Genomic DNA, 24,515 nt, shown 5'->3' with positions numbered 1-24,515 from the left:
AAACATCCGTGCTTCTTCTTCTCCAAGACCTTCACACCAGCGGAGAGGAATTATTCCATCGGGGACAGGGAGTTGCTAGCGATGAAATTGGCTTTCTCTGAGTGGAGACATCTCTTGGAGGGGGCTCGTTTTCCCTTTCAAGTATTTACAGACCACAAAAATTTGCTATATTTGCAAACAGCCCAGCGGCTAAATTCTCGCCAGGCCAGATGGTCCTTATTTTTCTCCCGATTCCACTTCACCCTCCATTATGTCGCTGGGGAGAAGAACATTCGAGCTGATGCTCTTTCTCGCTCTGTTGTGTCAGCTGAGGAGGAGGAAGGAGAGCCTCGGCTTATTGTTCCTTCTGAGAGCTTGAGAACCGTGGCTCCGGTGTCGCTTGAGTCTGTGCCTCCGGGCAAGACTTTTGTGCCCATAAATTTGCGACCGGAGGTTCTCTCTTGGGCTCATTCCTCCAGGGTGGGTGAGAAACTTTGGGAAAAAAAGGACATCTGAGCTGCTGGCGAGGACGTACTGGTGGCCGCATATGCTGCGAGATGTCAGAGATTACGTTCTGGCGTGTGTCTCATGCGCCAAAAATAAGTCTCCTCGACAACGGCCGTCTGGGTTACTCTATCCCTTGCCGGTGGCAGACAGGCCCTGGGAGATGGTCGGGATGGACTTTGTAGTGGGTTTGCCCAAGTCTCGCGGCTGTACCATCATTTGGGTTATTACCGATCATTTCTCGAAAATGGTGCACTTGGTGCCGCTCCCACGGTTACCTTCTGCACGGGCCTTGGCAGCGTTGTTCATAAGACACATGTTCCGCCTACACGGCATGCCAGACAAAATTGTCAGCGACCGGGGTCCCCAGTTTGCGTCTCGGTTCTGGAGAGAGCTTTGTCGTCTTCTCAGCATTGAGTTAAATCTCTCTTCCGCATATCATCCCGAGACGAATGGGTTGGTAGAGAGGGCCAATCAGACTCTGGTCACATATCTACGACATTTTGTTTCTGCCAGGCAGGATGACTGGGCATCTTTATTACCATGGGCAGAGTTCGCCCTTAATAACGCTGTAGCCGACTCCACCGGTCAGACTCCTTTCCTCCTTAATTACGGCCAGCATCCGCGGGTTCCTGTGCCTATGCCCGTGTCCTCTGCTGACTCCAGGGTGGCAGACTGGGCAGTGGAGGCACGGGACATTTGGGACCGCACTCAGGATGCCATTCGGGCCTCGAAGGAGAGAATGAGGTCCTCCGCCGATGCACATCGGCGCCCTGCCCCGACCTTTGCTCCTGGCGATTTAGTGTGGCTCTCCGCTCGTAACATCAGGCTGCGTGTAGAGTCCACTAAGTTTGCACCTCGCTACTTGGGTCCCTTCAAGGTCCTCGAACAGGTTAATCCTGTGGTCTACCGTCTGGCCCTTCCTCCACGCCTTGGTATCACCGACACCTTTCATGTGTCCCTCCTTAAGCCCGTATACATGTCCCGGTTTTCTGAGTCATCTGCCGAGACATCGGGTTCGTCTACGGACGATTTCGAGGTGAACGCTATTTTGGGGTGCGTGGTAAAAAATGTTATTTGGTGGACTGGAAGGGTTATGGCCCCGAGGACAGGTCCTGGGAGCCTGTTGAGCACATTCGGGCTCCGCAGCTCATTGCTGCCTTCGAACGTAGCGAGGTCCAAGGAGGGGGGGGCCCTAGGAGGGGGGGTAATGTTAGGAGTCGAGTTTCCTCTGCTGCACAGGGGGAATCTCGATCCATCTCCGCTGCGGTCTCCCATTCTCCTCCAGCCACAGTGGAGTCTGCTCAGCAGGGACGTCGATCCCAGCGTCTCGCTCAGTCTGACTCTGTGAGAAGAGTTACTGCTGCTTCTCCAGCTTCTGCCTTTAAAGCCAATACTGGTCAGCAGCGAGCGGACTTCTCTGGGACTAAGTCCTTATCTGCACACACTGAGCATGCCCAGGGCAAGATCTCCCGTTGGAGATCGAGGGTCATGTGCTCAGGCTCTGCGGCACATTCCATTGGTCCTCTTGGCAGGTCTTGGAAGGGCAAAAGTTCTATAGCCACTTCCTGTGCTGCAGCTATATAAACTGCGCATGACCGCACGGCCATGCGCTAGTATCAAGTCATATGTGCTTTGCGCCAGTTTGGTTAAGCATAAGTGTGTTCAGGGACCCGGCTGAAATAAGCCCCTAGAATACCGGCTTCTCCGGTGAGGAGATTGCGTGTTGCTTAACCACAGACTGCTATCAGCTTGGCAGTAAGCTTGTGCTCCTGTGAGGCTAACAGGGCGCAGTGCTTTCCTCTCGCGGCTGCTCTGTGAGGTAACAGAGCTAGTCTATACCGCCATATTGTGCCGCCATTCACTAGCAGCAGGTTCTTCCTGCACTGTGGACCCCGGGCTGCGAACGCACCTTCTATAATAAATATCTATTTCTACTCGGTGCGTTCCGCTAGCCCTAACAACTATTCTTCCCCTTATCTGTAATGCTGGACTGAAGAACACTTGTTAAACATAAATAGAGGTGATATGCCTGTGAGACAGAGAGACAGCCAAAGATTCAGTCAAGACTTCCAGACGTCTAAAGGACGAGAGGCAGGACTGCAGCCAATACATCATGGCTCCATCACCAGGGACAAAGATGCATTATTCTACAGGATGCCGGCTTAAGGGACTTCGGCCCCAGCTAGAAGACTACAGAGCTACTCCATTGACCTTCGCTGAACTATGGATGCGTTTGGAGAAAGCCAGGATTTGGACCCGCCGGTCGCCTGGAGAAGTCAGGTTGTGATCCTCTGGTGAACTGGCCTTGTACCTGAATGGACTGTCATCTTCCTATGCTTGTAGTTACCGCCTCTCTGTGTGCGTTCCGCAGGTTGGGCACTCAACCCTGGAAGATGAAGCCAGGTTGTGACCCTCGGGTCAACTGGCCTTGTATCTGAATGGACTGTCATCTTCCTAAGCTTGTCGTTGCCTCCTCTCTGTGTGCGTGCCACAGGTGGGATAGTAGATCCTGAAAGCTCTGAAGTAACAGCTGCTATTATCTTGGCACGTCAGCGGAAGGGTGAGACTCTGTAATCTTGGGGTATGTTGCTGGGACTGTTCTACATGTTATCTGCCTAAATTAACCCTCCCAGGGTAAATATTTTTGTGGGCGCGGAGCCTGAAGATCCTTAGACAGAGATTCCTGTCGTAGGGGTCACCCACATAGGGAAAGAGCATGAACCCGACAGGTTTCTCCTAGAGGTGTTGGCAGGAGAGGGCAAGGAGACCATGACAATTCCAGAGCTGGAAGTGCCATGAGGGACTTTTGGGACAGCCCAGCTCCAGGATCCCACTCTGACCCAGAAAAGGGTGATGGAGGTAAATGGGGTGGCTCAGCAACTGGGTGAGGAGGCAGTTTTTCTACGCATGGAGGTCAACTAGGAGTTACTTTATAGAGTTGACAAAATCCGGGACACAATAGTGGAACAGTTGGTATTACCCCAATTCTACCATCAGGCGGTGTTTGAAATGGCTCACACTCGCATGCTGGGTGGGCACTTGGGGGTTATAAAGATACAAAAGTATTTTACAGAGGTTTTGGGAGATGTCAATGCTGAAAAAAGTGGTTTCCAAGGATGGAAGGGATTGGGACATGTTGTTGCCCTATTTAATGTTTGCCTTCTGCGAGGTACAGCAGACTTCCATGGAATTCTCACCCTTTGAGCTATTGTGTGGCAGATATCCTAGGGGCCTGCTGGATGTAGCCAAAGACTTGCGAGCAGGAGCCTACTTCGCCTCTGTTTATAATAGAGCACGTGGCCAGTATGTAGGACCAGATCGCGGCGGTCATGCCTATAGTGAAAGGACATCTCATGGATGCTCAGGCAGCACAGTCGAGCATACAACAGGCCAAGGTCAGGTCCTTTAAAGAAGGGGATTGGGTATTCGTCTTAGTGCTCACTGCAGAATGTAAGCTTATGGGCCGAGTGGCAAGGGCCGTATGAAGGCCTGGAAAGGGGTGCCTGGGAAAAGAAAACAGCATGGAAGTATTGGGAGTGTGATTACGGACTCCGGTCATATTATCTGGGGACCTTTCAACGCCAGCCCGAAAGGAGGCTAAGATAGAGGTAAAGATAAGCGACGCTCTTTCTAAACAGCAGCGACTGGCTAACCCCATTGTACTGTTTCCAAAGCCGGACGGATCATTCAATTTTCGGAAGTCGTTACAAAACCGTAATGAAGTTCGACCTTTACCCAATGCCCAAGGTGGACAAGCTGATCGAGCAACTGGGGCAGACCCAGTACTTTACTATGCTCGACCTGAACAAGTTATTGGCAGGTGTCTCTTACAGAGTTGGCAAAAGAAAAGACCACCCTTATAACACCGGAGCGTCTTTATAAATGCTGTCTTGCCTTTTGGTTAACCAGGGACTCCAGCCACGTTCCAAAGGCTGATGGACATAGTGTTAGAGCCCCATCAGAAGTACTCGTCAGCATTCTTGGATCATATCATCGCCTTTAGTACTGACTGGCATATCCAGTGGCATTGTCCCAGGTACAAGCAGTAGTGAATTCGCTCAGTGCTGCGGGCTTGACAGCAAATTCAAAAAAGTACAAAAGGTCTTGAGGAACCCAGTACTTGGAGTACGTGATCGGCCGTGGGGCTTATAAATAAGATCGAGGCCATTCAAAACTGGCCACGGCCTGCTACAATTACGTAGGTAATGTGATGCAGTGGTAGGACCATACACAGTGAAACGGCAGTGACCCAAGCAAGTTCAAACAAAACGTTCTTTCATTGTGTTACTTCACACAGTCAATGTAGTATACAGCTTCTTCATACAGTCCATTAATAATGCATGGCTATATGACGCAGTCAATACACAGGCCGAACTTCCCTCTGTCCAGTTTCCCTGGGTGACCGCATGCCGGTGACAAGTCTCTGTACTCACTCAGCGCACTGCACTCTTTATCCTCTGGAGTGCAGCCGGGTACACATAAGACAGCCCAAGATGCAGGGTGTCAGTCTCTCTGGTTCCTTTAGCCTCTGTGTTGCTCCACACAGAGAGAGCTCTGCAGACAACTGCCCTGTCTGCTTCCAAGAACACACTGACACCCTTCCCCCAGTACTACAGGGCTTTTTAATCAGTCACTGCTTCACTATTCTAATTACAGTCACACCTGTGTCTGCAGTACGCCCTCATGGCCTCACTACACTTCCTTGCACATTCTGGGGAGTGCATACAGCGCCCCCTAGCTGTAACAGGGGTCACTGCCTCACAGTAAGGCTGGAGTCACACTCAGCATAAGACAATACGGTCCATATATTACGGCCGTAATACGCTGAAAAGTCCCCAAAATAGTGGTCCGTAGCTCCTCCGTAGGCAGGGTGTTTCAGCGTTTTTTGCGCATGGCATCCTCCGTATGTAATCCGTATGGCATCCGTACTGCGTACTCGCAGGCTTGCAAAACCAACGTACGGCTATACAAGGGATCATGTGTAAAAAAAAAAAAACATATGTACTGTATGTATGTATATATGTGTGTATATATATATATAATATAATCTTGCTTCATCCAGCGCTAGATAGCTTTAAAGCTGGTAATTCAATTACCGGCTTTTGCTCTCTCCTTCCTAAACCCGACATGACATGAGACATGATTACATACAGTAAACCATCTCATATCACCATTTTTTTGCGTATTCCACACTACTAATGTCAGTAGTGTGTATATGCAAAATTTGGCCGTTCTAGCTATTAAATTAAAGGGTTAAATGGCGGAAAAAATTGGCGTGGGCTCCCGCGCAATTTTCTCCGCCAGAGTAGTAAAGCCAGTGACTGAGGGCAGATATTAATAGCCTGGAGAGGGTCCACGGTTATTGGCCCCCCCCTGGCTAAAAACACCTGCCCCCAGCCACCCCAGAAAAGGCACATCTGGAAGATGCGCCTATTCTGGCACTTGGCCACTCTCTTCCCATTCCCGTGTAGCGGTGGGATATGGGGTAATGAAGGGTTAATGTCACCTTGCTATTGTAAGGTGATATTAAGCCAAATTAATAATGGAGAGGCGTCAATTATGACACCTATCCATTATTAATCCAATACTAGTAAAGGGTTAAAAAAAAAAAAACACATTATTAAACATTTTAATGAAATAAAAACAAAGGTTGTTGTAATATTTTATTCTACGCTCAATCCAATCACTGAAGACCCTCGATCTGTAACAAAAAAAAAAAATAAACCAACAATATCCATACCTTCCGCAGATCTGTAACGTCCAACGATGTAAATCCATCTGAAGGGGTTAAAATATTTTGCAGCAAGGAGCTCTGCTAATGCAGCGCTGCTCCTTGCTGCAAAAACCCGGGGAATGAAGGTAAAGTAGGTCAATGACCTATATTTACCTTCATTTGCGGTGAGGCGCCTTCTGCTGGTTGTCCCTAGATCGTGGGAACTTTCCTAGAAAGGCTCGAGTTCATAAGAAGACAGCCAGCAGAGGGCGCCTCACCGCAAATATATATATACCTATTCTATGTGTACACATTTATTCTACCTATTCTAATGTAAGCTGTCAGTGTGATTTTACTGTACACCGCACTGAATTGCCGGCTTTTCTCTCTAACACCGCTGCGTATTTCTCGCAAGTTACACTGCTGGTCCGTGTGTAATCCGTATTTTTCTGGCTTCCATAGACTTTCATTGGCGTTTTTTTGCGCAATACGGTGACAAACGCAGCATGCTGCGATTTTCTACGGCCGTAGAAGACTGTATAATACGGATCAGTAAAATACGGCAGATAGGAGCAGGGGCATAGAGAATAATTGGGCCGTATGTTTGGCGAGTTTTACGGACGTATTTTCTGCGCTCTTACGTCCGTAAAACTCGCAAGTGTGACTCCAGCCTAAGAGTGTTCCTTATCATCATTGGGTATTACCGGTGGTTTCATACCTAATTTTGCTGGGAGATCATCACCCCTGACCGATCTCTTAAAGGGAAAGAAATCTGTCATGGCTAGGTGGAACCTCCAGGCAGAGGAAGCGTTTCAATCTATGAAGTTAGCGTTCTGCAGACAGCCGGTCCTCACCAGCCCACAATTTCAAAAAAGGCTTCATCATACAAACGGGTGCCTCGGAGGTAGGCCTAGGAGCTGTTCTGTCACAGGAGATGAACGTAGGAGAACATCTGAGTAGGAAACGAACCCCGGCTGAGAAAAATTGTATTGTAGTGAAGGAGTGCTTGGCCATTAACCCCTTCCTGACATGCGCCGTACTAGTACGGCGCTGCATCGCGCGGTGACCGGGTGAGGGTGGCTGCTGTTATTAACACCAATCACAGCCGTCACAGTGGGTGGGATGATCGCCACGTCATCTCACCTGATAAACCCACTTTTTTGCGCTTGTTTTCCTGTGCGCGGCGTCCCGCAGAGCTGTCGTCCTCTTCCCGTGTCCGCAGCGCTTTCATCAGTATCACTGCTGATCAGAGACTGCACCACGGGAATTTTTGTTTTTTAGCTAGTTAGTGTAGCGGACTTCGCAGTCTAAGCCACGTCCAAGTTTTTTTAGAAAAGAATAATAGTAGTTAGTACAGCGTAGTTTTAGACGTAGCAAGGTAGGTAGCCGCGTCACATCAGAAACATCTGATTTTTCTTTACATTTTTTCTTTTACATTTTACCTTTCTACTTCTTTTTTTCTCCGTTTTGTTATAATAAAGAATACTTTATACACAAGCCCCACACATTACACATGTAAAAGCACCAAGTACACACACATCCCCGGGGTTTGGGAGGAAAAAAAATGGTCCATTCATCAGCAAGGCGCTATTCACCAGAGGAGGCTTACGCCATCATTGCGTCTGACACGGATACAGCCAGTGAGGAAGATCCCACATTCCTCCTCCTCCTCCTCCTCCTCCTCCTCATCTAGTGAGGAAGGACCCCAACAAGGCGCTATTCACCAGAGGGGGCTTACGCCATCATTGCGTCTGACACGGATACAGCCAGTGAGGAAGATCCCACATTCCTCCTCCTCCTCCTCATCTAGTGAGGAAGGACCCCCAACAAGACGCTATTCACCAGAGGAGGCTTACGCCATCATTGCATCTGACACTGATACAGCCAGTGAGGAAGATCCCACATTCCTCCTCCTCCTCCTCCTCCTCCTCCTCATCTAGTGAGGAAGGACCCCAACAAGGCGCTATTCACCAGAGGAGGCTTACGCCATCATTGCGTCTGACACGGATACAGCCAGTGAGGAAGATCCCACATTCCTCCTCCTCCTCCTCCTCCTCCTCCTCATCTAGTGAGGAAGGACCCCAACAAGGCGCTATTCACCAGAGGAGGCTTACGCCATCATTGCGTCTGACATGGATACAGCCAGTGAGGAAGATCCCACATTCCTCCTCCTCCTCATCTAGTGAGGAAGGACCCCCAACAAGACGCTATTCACCAGAGGAGGCTTACGCCATCATTGCATCTGACACTGATACAGCCAGTGAGGAAGATCCCACATTCCTCCTCCTCCTCCTCCTCCTCATCTAGTAAGGAAGGACCCCCAACAAGACGCTATTCACCAGAGGAGGCTTATGCCATCATTGCGTCTGACACGGATACAGCCAGTGAGGAAGATCCCACATTCCTCCTCCTCCTCATCTAGTAAGGAAGGACCCCCAACAAGGCGCTATTCACCAGAGGGGGCTTACGCCATCATTGTGTCTGACACGGATACAGCCAGTGAGGAAGATCCCACATTCCTCCTCCTCCTCATCTAGTGAGGAAGGACCCCCGACAAGACGCTATTCACCAGAGGAGGCTTACGCCATCATTGCGTCTGACACGGATACAGCCAGTGAGTAAGATCCCACATTCCTCCTCCTCCTCCTCATCTAGTGAGGAAGGACCCCCAACAAGGCGCTATTCACCAGAGGAGGCTTACGCCATCATTGCGTCTGACACGGATACAGCCAGTGAGTAAGATCCCACATTCCTCCTCCTCCTCATCTAGTGAGGAAGGACCCCAGCAAGGCGCTATTCACCAGAGGAGGCTTACGCCATCATTGCGTCTGACACGGATAGAGCCAGTGAGGAAGATCCCACATTCCTCATCCTCCTCCTCCTCATCTAGTGAGGAAGGACCCCCAACAAGGCGCTATTCACCAGAGGGGGGCTTACGTCATCATTGCGTCTGACACGGATAGAGCCAGTGAGGAAGATCCCACATTCCTCATCCTCCTCCTCCTCATCTAGTGAGGAAGGACCCCCAACAAGGCGCTATTCACCAGAGGAGGCTTATGCCATCATTGCGTCTGACACGGATAGAGCCAGTGAGGAAGATCCCACATTCCTCATCCTCCTCCTCCTCATCTAGTGAGGAAGGACCCCCAACAAGGCGCTATTCACCAGAGGAGGCTTACGCCATCATTGCGTCTGACACGGATAGAGCCAGTGAGGAAGATCCCACATTCCTCATCCTCCTCCTCCTCATCTTAGTGAGGAAGGACCCCCAACAAGGCGCCCTAGGACCCAGGCAATTCCTGCAGCAATCGATCCTGTATGGATTGCACCCCTGAAAATTTTCAGCCCGGTATTCCCGATATCAGCAGCAGCTCAGGAATCCAGTTTGACACGACTCGCCTCACTGAAATTGACTTCTTCAAACTCTTTTTCAGTGATGAAATAATAAATCTTATGGTGGCCCACATGAACCTGTATGCCCAGCAATTTTTCACCCAAAATCCCACGTCATCATATGCCAGATGGACCCCCGTAAATGCAGCAGAGATGATAACATTTTGGGGAATTGTGCAAAGAATGGGGTGTGGAGGGCACCACTATATAATATTAAGTATGGGGTTCACCTATGGGCAACATAAGTTGAGAACATGCAGAACACGAGAAAAAGCATGCCCATATATTTAGGGAACACCCAGACAGATTAAACGCTCAGTTTATTGTAGAAAATGTTCAACGCAATCATTACACTTGGGACACAACAATTAAAATAATTTAAAAACAATTATGAAAATCCAAAAAAGCCATGCCCAACAGTGTGGATCATGGACACCCCGTGACTACCCAGACATGCTCAATGTTGTAAACATGGACTCCGAAATAAATGTTTTAATATCATACAAAAAGCTATATAGATGTGAGCGGGCCCATCTATTCACAGTACCATATAAATTGTGTGGTGGAACAAAAAAAGAGAATAAAGAATAGTTCTATATATGCCCGTGCAAAGATACGCGCACATACACACATATATATCAACAGGTCTGACAAATGGTAACGACCATGTCCGGGTAAGTAGGCAATACAGTGTCAACGATAATAAAACACAACATCCTAGAATCCTGAAATCCAACCGTCCAACAACCCTAATAAGGTGTCCCAGTCCTAGACATAAATGCAACATATAGCATGGTCAAAGAAACATACAAAACCTAAAGGTAAGGAAAAAGGAAGGCCAGAGCTCCGACCCCACAAACGGGGCATGCAAGAGCCCGCCAGAGAGCCATGTGAGTCCCACGCGTATCGCCACTAAAGATGTGGCTTCATCAGGAGGAAGTTCATGTGCACTGTGTCCAACAAGGGTTCTATATATGCATCCTATCACTAATTAACGATATCAATCACCTGGAACATGGTCCGTTGTGCAGAGACAGTGCGGGTATCGGCCATCTTGTGAGGCGCAGCAAAATGTCAATTTCAATAAAGTTGTTTTAACTCCAACTGCGCATGCGTCAGAATATGACAGTCTGCGGCTGGACATAATGAGTCCAGGACCCAAAGGAAGATGTGATCACAGAAAATGCAGCGCAAGCGCATAGCATCCATATCCCGCAAGCGCAGCCATCATATCGGCTTTTTTTTTTTAGATTGTTTCATTTTGATACTATATGATGAATCTGGAGGCTAGGGAACTGGCTTGGTGGGAACTGGTTTGGAGGGAACAGGTTGCGGATGTTTTCAGTTCTAATAATGAGGTAGCTGCACAGGATAGTTTTACCTTAAATAAATCACTCACCAAGACATGGTGGAACATAAAGAGCTTGGAGGAATATGACAAATTCGGCATTGTCCCCAGGGGCGAGAATCCAGATATTCCCTGCGTGGCAGGTGGATGTTGGTTTTTGCTGGTCTTCTTAATGTTGATCCATTCTGATTGGGATTTGCTTGTAGATCATGATCGGAATCTCATGAACTAACTAAGAGACAGTGTTAAGGAAAAGGAGGCCAGACTCCGTACGTTTGACTCTCAAGATGTCGTCTTACCATTTCAAAAACGGCTTAAGGAGACTATCGATATTTTTGAAAAAGATATTGAGAAGCAAAAACGGAAATTTGCCCGCGACAAGAGAGACTTTGATAGTCAACAGATGTTCAAATGGTCACATCACAGCAATAGAAGATTCAGCAGGCACAATGGGACGAATATACAAACTTCGATGCTCCTTGATACTACTGGAGATGCATCTACCAGTTATTTTTATCATCAGGACAAAGCGATCAAGAACGCGCAGCAGGAGAGGACGTCGTAAACCGAACAAATCCGAGGAAAGGACGGCGCTATCAAGCCTGGTCCCCAACATATCGGAGGGATTTGAGGCACCACAGGAAGAAGTAGATCCCATGAACGAAACCTATAACCCAGGTAACCTACAGGTTGTGAATTTATCCGACTATGACCTCTCTGATCCAGAGACATCATTGCTATCTAAAGGGTTATCTTTCGCACCGATGAATCAATTAGACACATTCACCTTGACAAAAGATCTTTACTTATTTTGCAGGCAATTGACTTTCAAACTTCTCTACCACCAGCCCTCCATCATCGACTCCTTACCACAGGATGAAAGGTAGGCTTTTAGCGACCTTGTTGAATTAATGGAGGAGAATGAGGAAGCGGTAACCGGTAATAGCAATTCTGCTGCTAGCCAGCTATGGCACCTGCCATCACAAGCAACACCCTCATTTTCCCTTTGTCCTACGGTCCAAGGACACTGTCACTACCAAATCTTAGCTTCATGGTGCAATATCGAGAAGGCGCAAGGAAATGCGGATGCCCTGACACGGGCACCTGTATGGTGACGTGCTCCACCTCACTAGTTTGGACAGAGGTGGGGGATATGTGAGGCAGTGAGGTGAACTGTATACGAGAGCCGGTATGTGACCAGCAGTACTTATATGGAGACATCTCAAACCTGCTGCATTGAGATTAAAGCCAAACCTCTGATTACAAGGAAAAGGAAGTGTGGATTTGGTTGAAGTAGTTGACCAAGTCAGATTTTAGGAAAACCCGACCTTGGCTTTTATTTTTGGATGGATTTGCAGGTTTGGTAGTGGGGCGAATCCCTCCACTCCAGGTTTTGTCTCTATGAACTTGTGGGTTTTTTTCTGTATTATTTGAGGTCTGAAAAGCACTGTTTTTTTATTTTGACCATTTATCATTTTCAGAAAATAAATAACATTTATTGCTTGGAATTTTCGGAGACATGTGGTCAGTAGTTTATATTTTTGAGTAAAATATAAATTGTTCTTTTATTCTATTAAGAGAAAAATCAGAGAAACTGAACATTTTGCAGTGGTCTCTTCATTTTTTACCAGAGTTGTATGTATGTGTATACAGTATGTATGTTTGTAAAATATCTACTATATAATTGTCTATGGGTCACTTCTGTCTGTCTTTCTGTCTGTCTGTCACAGAAATCCCACGTTGCTGATTGGGCGGGCACAGTCCGGCCGCGAAATGCCCCCTCCCTATTCCCCTGCAGTCAGTGCACCCTCCATACTAACCCCCCCAGTCAGCACCCACATTAGCGGCATAACGCGGTGTAACGCACTCTGTTAATGCTGCTATTAACCCTCTGTGTGACCAACTTTTTTACTATTGATGCTGCCTATGCAGCATCAATAGTAAAAACATATAATGTTAAAAATAATAAACTCATTATACTCACCCTCCGATGGCCCCCAGATCCAGCCCAGGCTTTTCCCGCTCCTCGCGCGCCGCCCTGGTTGCAATAATGCATTACGGCAATGACCGGAGATGACGTAGCGGTCTCACAAGACCGCTACATCATCACGTGTTATTGCTGCTTGGGACCGTAGCGGCGCTCGAGGAGTGGGAAAGGCCTGGGCTGGATCTGGGGGCCATCAGAGGGTGAGTATATAACTATTTTTTATTTTAATTCTTTTTTTTTTTAACAGGGATATGGTGCCCACATTGCTATATACTGCGTTGGCTGTGTTATATACTGCATGGGCTGTGTTATATACTACGTCGCTGTGCTAAATACTACGTCGGCTGTGCAATATACTACGTGGACTGTGCAATATACTACGTGGGCTGTGTTATACACTACATGGGCTGTGTTATACACTACATGGGCTGTGTTATACACTACGTGGCCTGTGTTATACACTACGTGGCCTGTTATACACTACGTGGCCTGTGCAATATACTACGTGGGCTGTGTTATACACTACGTGGGCTGTGTTATACACTACATGGGCTGTGTTTATATACTGCGTGTGCTGTGTAATATACTACGTGGCTGTGTAATATACTGCATGGGATGTGCAATATACTATGTGGGCTGTGCAATATACTACGTGGCTGCAATATACTACGTGGGCTGTGCAATACACTACGTGGGCTGTGTTATACACTACGTGGGCTGGTTATACATTGCGTGGGCTGTTATACTATGTGAGCTGTGTTATATACTACATGGCTGTGTTATATGCTATGTGGGCTGCTATATAGTACGTGGCTGTGCTATATACTACGTGGCCATCCACAAACAATCAGCGACAGGCGTACTCAGACTGAGAATTGGCGTGGGATTTGAACCACGCTTCGCTAATTGGTCGTGGCTGGCCGGCCGAATTCTGTGTATTGCATTATTCTAAAATCTTCATAAATAAACTACATACATATTCTAGAATACCCGATGCGTTAGAATCGGGCCACCAGCTAGTATATATATATAATTATATATTCCATGCGTTGGAATCGGAGGCGTATACACCATACACCCAATCTGAGCTCCCTAATATCCGGCCTATTAGTGGAAGCAGCCGTGGCCTCATCCATCATTCGTGAGCCAATTGCGTAATTGTCTTGACATATTGGAGTGTTGTTGCCTGACACATTGGTGTTCTCCTTGACACATTGGTACTAGCCGGGAGATCTGCATTATTTCCTTTGTTAGTTTCTTGACAAATTGATAGCAGCGGTGACATCTGCCTGATCTCTCGGCTGTTCTTCTTGACAGTGATCCCTGGGATCTGGGGGGAGTGATGATGTGATCTTTTGTGCTCGATTCATGGCTGTGACTGGTGTGATTAGTGTGGCTACAGTGATCAGATTGACTCAGGTGATTGGTGTGTTCAGCCTAGTTCAAGTGATGGGGGAGCTTCCTATGATCGTTGCGATTTCAGTAATCAACCTGGCTCCAGTGATTCTGTGATTGGTGTGGTTCCAGTAATTAGCCTGGTTCTTGTGATTTGGTGTGATCAGCCTGGTTTATGTAATCATTGTGATTGGTGTGATCATTGTGGTTCTTGTGATTTGGTGTGATCAATGTCGCTCCTCTGGTGTGATCAGCCTGGTTCCTGTGATTGGGGTGATCAGCCTGGTTCCTGTGATTTGGTGTGAACTGAGGCGAGCTTCCAGGGCTGCTGAGCACAGAGGGAAAAGATCCCACTCCAACGAGCACTTCATCGCATTCAAACAGTCCCTCACTACTTTCAAGGCCACACTCGCTGCAGCTAAACAAACCTACTTCTCATCTCTCATATCCTCCCTGTCTCACAACCCCAAACAGTTATTCAACACCTTCAATTCTCTCCTCCGTCCCCCAGCACCTCCTCCCTCCCCACTCATCTCAGCTGAAGACTTTGCCTCATTTTTCAAGCAGAAGATTGATAACATCAGAGACAGTTTTGGTCAACAACCCCCAGAGCCTTTCCTCCCAACTTCCCAGCCCTCCACCTCCAAAACCAACTTCTCCACCATTACAGACAATCAACTCTCCACTCTACTCTCAAGATCGCATCTCACCGCCTGTGCACTTGACCCGCTCCCATCCCACCTCATCCCAAACCTCATCACAGTCTTCATCCCAACCCTAACCCATCTCTTCAACCTATCACTAACAAATGGTGTTTTCCCCTCAAGCTTTAAACATGCCTCCGTCACACCTATCCTCAAAAAGCCCTCTCTTGACCCATCCTCTGTATCTAGCTATCGCCCTATATCACTTCTCGCCTATGCCTCCAAGCTACTGGAACAACACGTCCATCTTGAACTGTCCTCCCATCTCTCTTCTTGCTCCCTCTTTGACCGCTTACAATCAGGCTTCAGGTCACACCACTCCACTGAAACTGCCCTAACTAAGGTCACCAATGACCTCTTAACCGCCAACCTGTCGGCTGCCTTTGACACAGTGGACCATTCCCTATTAATACAGATCCTCTCATCCCTTAGCATCGCAGACTTGGCCCTATCCTGGATCTCATCATACCTAACAGACCGGACATTCAGCGTCTCCCACTCACACACCACCTCCTCACCTCGCCCCCTATCTGTCGGAGTCCCACAAGGTTCAGTCCTAGGGCCCCTGCTCTTCTCCATTTACACCTTTGGCCTGGGACAGCTCATAGAATCTCACGGTTTTCAGTATCACCTCTATGCTGATGACACAAAGATCTACATCTCTGAACCAGATATCACCTCCCTACTAACCAGAATTCCTCAATGTCTGTCCACTATTTCATCCTTCTTCTCCTCTAGATTTCTGAAACTTAACATGGACAAAACAGAATTCATCATCTTTCCTTCATCTCACGTGACCCCCCCCCCCCCCCAACGAACCTATCCATTACAGTAAATGGCTGCCCACTCTCCCCAGTCCCACAAGCTCGCTGCCTCGGGGTAATCCTTGACGCTGATCTCTTCTTCAAACCACATATCCAAGCCCTTTCCACTTCCTGCCGCCTTCAACTCAAAAATATTTCACAAATCCGTTCATTCCCCAACCAAGAATCTGCAAAAAGCCTAGTGCATGCCCTCATCATCTCTCACCTTGACTACTGCAACCTCCTGCTCTGTGGCCTCCCCTCGAACACTCGCACCCCTCCAATCTATTCTAAACTCTGCTTCCCGTCTAATCCACCTGTCCCCCCGCTATTCCCCAGTTTCTCCCCTCTGTCAATCCCTTCACTGGCTCCCCATTGCCCAGAGACTCCAGTACAAAACCCTAACCATGACGTACAAAGCCATCCACAACCTGTCCCCTCCATACATCTGTGACCTCGTCTTCCGGTACTTTCCTGCACGCAACCTCCGATCCTCACAAGATCTCCTTCTCTACTCCCCTCTTATCTTCTTTTCCCACAATCGCATACAAGATTTCTCTCGCGCATCACCCCTACTCTGGAACCCTCTACCACAACACATCAGACTCTCACCTACCATCGCAACCTTCAAAAAGAGCTTGAAGACACACCTCTTCCGACAAGACTACAACCGGCAGTAACCACCGATCAGCCAAACCGCTGCATGACCAGCTCTACCCTCACCTACTGTATCCTCACCCATCCCTTGTAGATTGTGAGCCCTCGTGGGCAGGGTCCTCACTCCTCCTGTACCAGTTATGACTTGTTTTGTTTAAGATTATTGTACTTGTTTTTATTATATATATACCCCTCCTTACATGTAAAGTGCCATGAAATAAATGGCGCTAGAACAATAAAAATAATTAGCCTTGTTCATGCTAATTATGCAAATTGTCTCTTCAGAGAGGAAGAGAGCTAGAATTCTAGTGCCACCTATTGGAAGGTAGCAATCCTACAAGTCAATGTCGACCCTTTAATGAGCCTTGTCACATGATCTAGGATAATAGCCAAACCAGAATCTCAATTTGCAGACACTGTGTTTCGGGGTACTGTCCCTCGTCAGTGCAAAGCGGAGATCTGGTTTGGCTGTGTGAGAGGCGTCAGACTATTATCCAAGAAGTATCGTTTCTCCTTGTGAAGATCGACATGCTAAGCATGTATTTGGTGTGATCATTGTGGTTCCTGTGATTGGTGTGATCATTGTGGTTCCTGTGATTGGTGTGATCGTTGTGGTTCCTGTGATTTGGTGTGATCGTTGTGATTCCTGTGATCGTTGTGATTTGGTGTGATCATTGTGGTTCCTGTGATTGTTGTGGTTCCTGTGATTTGGTGTGATCATTGTGGTTCCTGTGATTGGTGTGATCGTTGTGATTCCTGTGATTTGGTGTGATCGTTGTGGTTCCTGTGATTGGTGTGATCGTTGTGGTTCCTGTGATTGGTGTGATTGTTGTGGTTCCTGTGATTGGTGTGATTGTTGTGGTTCCTGTGATTTGGTGTGATCGTTGTGGTTCCTGTGATTGGTGTGATTGTTGTGATTCCTGTGATCGTTGTGATTGGTGTGATTGTTGTGGTTCCTGTGATTGGTGTGATTGTTGTGGTTCCTGTGATTTGGTGTGATCGTTGTGGTTCCTGTGATTGGTGTGATCGTTGTGATTCCTGTGATCGTTGTGATTTGTGTGATCATTGTGGTTCCTGTGATTTGGTGTGATCGTTGTGGTTCCTGTGATTTGGTGTGATCGTTGTGGTTCCTGTGATTGGTGTGATCGTTGTGATTCCTGTGATCGTTGTGATTTGGTGTGATCATTGTGGTTCCTGTGATTTGGTGTGATCGTTGTGGTTCCTGTGATTTGGTGTGATCGTTGTGGTTCCTGTGATTTGGTGTGATCGTTGTGGTTCCTGTGATTTGGTGTGATCGTTGTGGTTCCTGTGATTTGGTGTGATCGATGTGATTCCTGTGATTTGTGTGATCGTTGTGGTTCCTGTGATTTGGTGTGATCGTTGTCGTTCCTGTGATTGGTGTGATCGTTGTGATTCCTGTGATTTGGTGTGATCGTTGTGGTTCCTGTGATTTGGTGTGATCGTTGTGGTTCCTGCGATTGGTGTGATTGTTTCGGTTCCTGTGATTGGTGTGATCGTTGTGATTCCTGTGATTTGTGTGATCGTGATTTGTGTGATCGTTGTGATTCCTGTGATTTGGTGTGATCGTTGTGATTCCTGTGATTTGGTGTGATCGTTGTGGTTCCTGTGATTTGGTGTGATCGTTGTGGTTCCTGTGATTTGGTGTGATCGTTGTGGTTCCTGTGATTTGGTGTGATCGTTGTGGTTCCTGTGATTTGGTGTGATCGTTGTGGTTCCTGTGGTTGGTGAGTGAGCTGAGTTACGGGACATGTGCCAGGAGTGGGGTGAGATGCTGGACTCGTGGAAGGAGTGAGCAGAGCTGTTGGAGAATGAATTGTGTTGTCATTTATCAATCCTTGTCTTCCACTATTACAACACCAGAGGTCCCCTGATATGAGATCGTTGTAGGGGTCATTCACACGTCTGTCTTCTGCTCAGCTGGTTTCACACTTGTGTTTGGCTTGTCTGCGTATGGCTGCGTACATCCTCCCTTAAGCTCCGTCTACTTCCGCATGTGTCCTGCGTACCTATCTTTAACATTGAGTACGCAGGGTCATGCGTTGTATGCGGATGCAATCGCATGCGGCATTTTGACATGCAAGAAAATGCAACATGTTGCCTTCGGCGGGCACATCAAAACGCCGCATGCGGACGCATCCACATACAACACATGTCCCTGCGTACCCAATGTTAAAGATAGGTACGCAGGACGACGCCTGCGGAAGTAGGCGGGGCGTTGGCGAGGCTTAACGGGGGACGTACGCAGACCAGCCAAATGCAAGTGTGAACCCTAATGTGTACTGGTGTATGTGCATGGGAGAACGCTTGCCTGCCTTCCTTTTTACCCACACTTGGCTTTGGCTGTGAATTTTGCTGTCCTGTCCATCTTTCTGTTCTTAACTGATCTGATTTTTTTTTTCTTTTCTCTTTTTGCCTTCTAGTTTCAAGGTCTTTCTTCTTTCCAAAAATGATGGACACGTGGGGCACCATGCTACTCTTCTCCTGCTTCCTTCAGGCTGGCTTAGTATTTGGAACTCTCCGCTCCTTTGGGATATTTTTTCCGGAATTTGTGGAATATTTTGGCTCCCCAGCTGGAAGTGTCTCATGGGTGACATCTTGTGCAGTTGCAGTTCAACAACTGATGAGTAAGTATAAACTGACTGTGAAATATGAGGTGTTGGTTGAGAGCCCCACTATAGACTGGTGGACTGTCTGTCCTAGTGGCAGTAACATAGTTTGGATGCCAATAATCAGCTGGAGATATGACCTCTTTGTGATCTCCTCGGACAAGTCTGCAGATGAGCTGTCCTTTATCGTCACTTGTAGGTGGTGCTATACGTGAATTCTGTCGGAACCAGATTGTAGGATTGATCCCACTCATGACCCGAGTCTGACTGGTGCTGTCCTCTTGTCCGCAGGTCCCCTGGGCTGTGCACTCGCCCTTCGGTTTGGATCTCGCCCTGTAGTCATCTTGGGAGGTCTCCTCTCATCTCTTGGCTTGTTTTTAGCCTCCTTATCCACTGAACTCTACCAACTTTACCTGAGCATCGGAGGCGTCTCGGGTAACCAGTCCTATGTGAATGTTGACTTGTGGGGTGCCCAACATGACGGGAGGGTGGGCAGGCTGCTAAAATGTGATTAGGGCAGGAAATAACATTGTATCTTTCTGCAGGGCTTGGATGGGCGCTCATCTTCTCACCATCGATGGCCGCTGTGACTTTCTACTTTTCACGTAGGCGGTCTCTTGCTACTGGATTTGTGCTGACTGGTGTTGGGGTCTTCTCGTTTGCCCTGACACCTCTCCTACAGTACCTTGTGGAAGAATATTCCTGGTGTGGGGCTATGCTTTTGCTGTCTGGAGTGGCTCTTCATTCTGTGCCATGTGGTGCTCTTCTCCAGACCTCCAGTGACACCCCTCCTCACCGGTCCTTCCTCTGGGGATGGGAACTTCTTTGTAATCTGGCTTTCCTTCGCTACTGCCTAGCCATAACTCTGATCAATGCTGCTTATTTTGTGCCTTTTGCTCATTTGGTTGCTCATATGCGGACAAAAGGCATTGGAGATCGCCCGGCTGCTTTTTTAATGTCTCTTGCCGGCATAGCAGATGTTGGTGGTCGTCTGTTTGCTGGTTGGTTGTCTGATCTCAGCCCAAAACATACACTCCACCTGCTGAGCCTGTGGACAGGGCTGTCCGGTGTGATCCTTGGACTGCTCCCCCTGGCAGGTAGCGATGTAGAGATGGGTGCTGCTGCCACTGCATTTGGCTTCTGTGCCGGGGCGCTGACTCCTGGCGTGTTCTCTGCCCTCCCGTGGGTTGTAGGAGCACAGAGGGTTCTTCCTGCTCTTGGATTGCTCCAGATGCTTGAGAGTGTGGGAGGACTCCTTGGACCTCCTATATCAGGTGAGTTACTACGATTTGTACTTGTGCCCCAATAGTATAGTGACAACCATCACAAAAGTAATAATTAGAGAAAGAGCAAACAGTTGTCAGACCACCATGAAGAAGGTGGCACTAGTAGTGCAAGTAGAGCTGACCAAAGGGACTTACCGAGGACCTGTCAGCAGGAGCCAGGTGCTGAAGTAAAGACTTCTTTCCTGAAGCAATCTGTGATCTTGTTCTTCAGTACTAAGGAGGTGAAGGGGGCTGGATGCTGCACTTGGTCTTCTCCAGCCAGCCTGCAGATCTGCCTGCCTTGGTCTTTGACTTACAAATCACGGATTTTTAGTAAAGAAAACTTAGTTCCACCTTCTTGAAATTTCAAACCTTTATTCAAAATTTATTAAACATACATTTCATGTGACAAATAGAGAGCAATGCGTTAGAAATGCGTTCCGGTGGTCTTTAAGTAACAACAGATTTCACAAAATCTATATACAGTGTTGGAATCAATAAATGTGGCTGTACAGATCACATGATGCCAGAGTATGCAATAAAACAAAAAAAGTGTATAACCAAGGAACATAAACTAAATAAACATCTCGCCGAAAGAAAAAAAAAATACAAAATTACTAATTAAACCTAATTTCTTTACACCTGCTAAGGCCTCTGGGGTGGCAGGAGCCCCGGTTCTATATCCAGAATGCCCCCTTGGGTCAGAGGCACCTCCTGATATCAGGGACACTCCTCACCTCGAGGTGGAGACGTCACGAGACACCCCTAACCGTGATTTGTTCTTTACTAGTGATGAGCGAGTATGCTCGTTACTTGAGATTTCCGAGCATGCTCATTACTTTAGATTTCTGAGTATGCTCATTACTTGAGATTTCTGAGCATGCTCGGGTGATCTCTGAGTATTTCGGCATGCTCTGAGGTCTAGTTTGTGTTGCCGCAGCTGCATGATTTGCAGGGATTGTCTGTTAGGGAATCCCCACATGTATTCAGGCTGTCTAGCAGCCGCAAATCATGCAGCTTCGGCGACACAAACTAAATTTCCGAGCAGGCTCAAGATACTTGTAGACCACCCGAACATGCTCCGAAAACTCTAGTAACGAGCACACTTGCTCATCCCTATTCTTTACCCATCAATGATTTTCGGGGTCTAAACTTCAATTAACAGGTATTACTCATGTGTTTGCAGGAGTTGCAAATGGAAAACATCCCAAGGGAGCCATCCATTAACCAAGCTTTGATTTTTTTTTTTCCTGCCAACCCAGGGCTGATTGTATGGATTTTTTCCAAGAAATGGTCGGGAGAGGTTAGATGTAGCAACTAGGTGTGCTTACATAGTCACATTTGTCTGCATTGCAGGAATTGAAAACTATGGCCGTTCTTTACATGTCAGACAAAGGCGGTGTCGTAGTAGTCACAGGTATCTATTCCTAATTGATTGCAAATAATGGCTATGTTGGAGGACACCACTCCATACAAGAGATTGTCCAGAAATCCCACCACCGATTTCAAAAGGACACAAATAATATCTCATTAAGGATTCTCTCTCTGGGTTCTTACCAAACGTAAATAGATTATCTTAACGTGGAACCTCCTGTTCTCCCTATATTACATGCCCTTCATAATGGGCAAAAAGCTGTTGACCCTCCCTCAATGTATCAGGCACAGTGTCCGTCACTGACCACCTTCGCGAATGACTAGTCTCCAACTGTTATCTCAAAAAGCCCCAGGTTTTCTAGAAGATTCCAGACGTGTCTTGGAACAATTTGCTGGCAAAATTTGGTCAGATGATGTCACCTGCTTACGTTGTGATGTTGTCTCACGGTCTACTTCAATTCCCCAAGACACTGGCTATTCTTCAGATTTGTGATCTATTTTTTGTCACAATTTTGTCTACAATGCAGGGGAGTGTGAAGTGTTCTCCTTCATTCTGGTAATGTCATTTCTGGGAAGCAAGGTCTCTCTAATAATAATCCATTTGTTCCGGAATTTGTACAGTATCTCAGTAATAATCATGGTAATGTAACTTTCACATCAATTTCTCTTTTTTCCAGATCTCTTTTTTAAACCTTAAACTAGAAGGCAAATCCTCATCCCAGTTTCACCTTCATTATTCTAGAACCAAGGTCAGGTAGCCGCATTCTTCATGTCCAGAGAGGTCGTCCGGGGCCACAAGTGAGGCCGTTCCAGTATCATAGCAAATTACTCCATTAATTAGATCATTCTTGTGATAAACCATGAAAACGGGCGGCTGGTCCTGGATTGCGGAAAGGGCCCCCAACATTGTAAGATCCTGCAGATCTTTGTACTCTCTATGACAAGGATAAATCCGATAACCTGGTTACGACTTAGTACTTGGTTTAACCAAATAAAATCCATCATTTTAGACTCTTCCCGATATTAGCAAAAAAGGGTCCGAACTCCTAGGCCAGAAATCACGAGGTGAACACCACCGATTTAATAGTAGGAAAGGGGGGATTGTGAATAAAAATGAACCTTAATTATAAGATATCACATTTTAAATGAAATTCCCATTGATCATAGAGCTGTATATTGGATCAGTGTGTGGCAGGTTATTTTATAAGCACCGCTGTGATCCGCTAGATCCCAACTGAACTCAGGGTTGTAGAGAAATAATGTGAAATGGAGTCCCGGCCACCGACCCGAGAATTAGGGGCTGGATTCCAAGTTCACCATTATTATCACACTGTCACGCCATGTATCTTACCCCCCATAATTATTAGGCCGGATAATTCCACAAACGCTTGTAGCATAGGGCGCCCTTGTGTTATATGTACGGGTTACTGTTCACCTGATATAATAACAGGCCATGTAGGTATTCTCTCCCTCGGAGCGCAGGTTTATCCGGCGGCTGTGCTCATTCATCCAGCCGCGACCGCTCGTAGCGGCCGCACGGCTGTGAAGCCGTAGCACCAACGCTCCCCGCAGTAAAGACCGAGAGGCTGAACCGGGGACCACCACCACCATGTCATCCTATTAGAACCTACCTGAATAACTCCACAGTTTAATCAATATTCATACCTACATGGCCTGTTATTATATCAGGTGAACAGTAACCTGTACATATAACACAAGGGCGCCCTGTCCTAGAAACGTTTGTGGAATTATCCAGCCTAATAATTATGGGGGGGGTAAGATACATGGTGTGACAGTGTGATAATAATGGTGATGTCAACATCAGACCGTTACAATATTTCAATACCTAATAGTGAAATTGGAATCCAGCCACTAATTCTCCGGTCGGTGGCTGGGACTCCATTTCACATTAATTCTCCCACAACTCTGAGTTCACTTGGGATCTAGCGGATCACAGCGGTGCTTATAAAATAACCAGCCACACACTGTGATCCAATATACAGCTCTATGATGTATGGTAATTTCATTTAAAATGTGATATTTTATAATAAAGGTTCGTTTTTATTCACAATCCCCTCTTCCCCTTTTTCACAATATTATATGAGGATGACTCTTTCCACATTGCTTCATCCTGGTTGTTTGATTGTAGCTACGAGGGAGCTCTCCCTCGCACCTTCTTATTCTTGCTGGTGTCAGTCCAGAATTCACAGCAAAACATGGTCAGGTCAGCCTTGGTTTAATAAGTGCACCACTAACTGCTGTATAACTTGTCAACATTCAGCACACACATTTAATAATTATCCTGCATCTCAACAATATAAACCACTTTCTGAGAATTACCATTGATGTATTCTATAATTTGATATCATCTATTGCACGATTTGTGATGAAATGTACAGTATATAGGATGCACCTCAAGGAAACAAAAAGGTTGCATTTCCCAACATTTAACTGACACTGTTTGTTCTTCCGGTTCTCAACGCAACGTTTCCTATGCGCCCAGACACTTCATCAATGGTCATGAGCGTCCATTAACATTGTTCTAAGCGTTTGGCATCAAAAGTGTGCAGAGGACCCAAAGGCGGAGAGGGATCAGTAGACGCCTTCTGAATCCAGAGGCGGAGAGAGATCGGCAGACGCCTTCTGAAGCTAGAGGCGGAGAGAGATCGGCAGATGCCTTCTTGAAGCTAGAGGCGGAGAGAGATCTGCAGATGCCTTCTGAAGCTAGAGGCGGAGAGAGATCGGCAAACGCCTTCTGAATCC

The 24,515-nt window shown here is 47.2% G+C and overlaps 1 protein-coding gene across 5 annotated transcripts in view; it reads left to right on the top strand.

Moving 5' to 3' along the window:
* The window catches only part of LOC138677476 (monocarboxylate transporter 13-like), a 78,511-nt gene that overhangs the window by 49,469 nt on the left and 4,527 nt on the right, over positions 1-24,515 (top strand). For 4 of the 5 annotated variants that reach the window (XM_069767648.1, XM_069767650.1, XM_069767649.1 and 1 more), the window contains exons 2-4: positions 18,928-19,131; positions 19,405-19,548; positions 19,659-20,387. In XM_069767648.1, the coding sequence (XP_069623749.1) occupies positions 18,954-19,131; positions 19,405-19,548; positions 19,659-20,387 (1,051 nt within the window). In that variant the 5' untranslated portion in view covers positions 18,928-18,953. Of the gene's footprint in view, positions 1-11,502; positions 11,619-11,757; positions 11,824-18,927; positions 19,132-19,404; positions 19,549-19,658; positions 20,388-24,515 lie in introns of those variants that run through there. The other variant, XM_069767647.1, reaches the window with a different exon arrangement.

This window comes from Ranitomeya imitator, chromosome 4 (assembly GCF_032444005.1).
Source record: "Ranitomeya imitator isolate aRanImi1 chromosome 4, aRanImi1.pri, whole genome shotgun sequence".
In the NCBI taxonomy this organism is placed as follows: Eukaryota; Metazoa; Chordata; class Amphibia; order Anura; family Dendrobatidae; genus Ranitomeya; species Ranitomeya imitator.
This window is presented reverse-complemented; position numbering and strand designations above follow the sequence as displayed.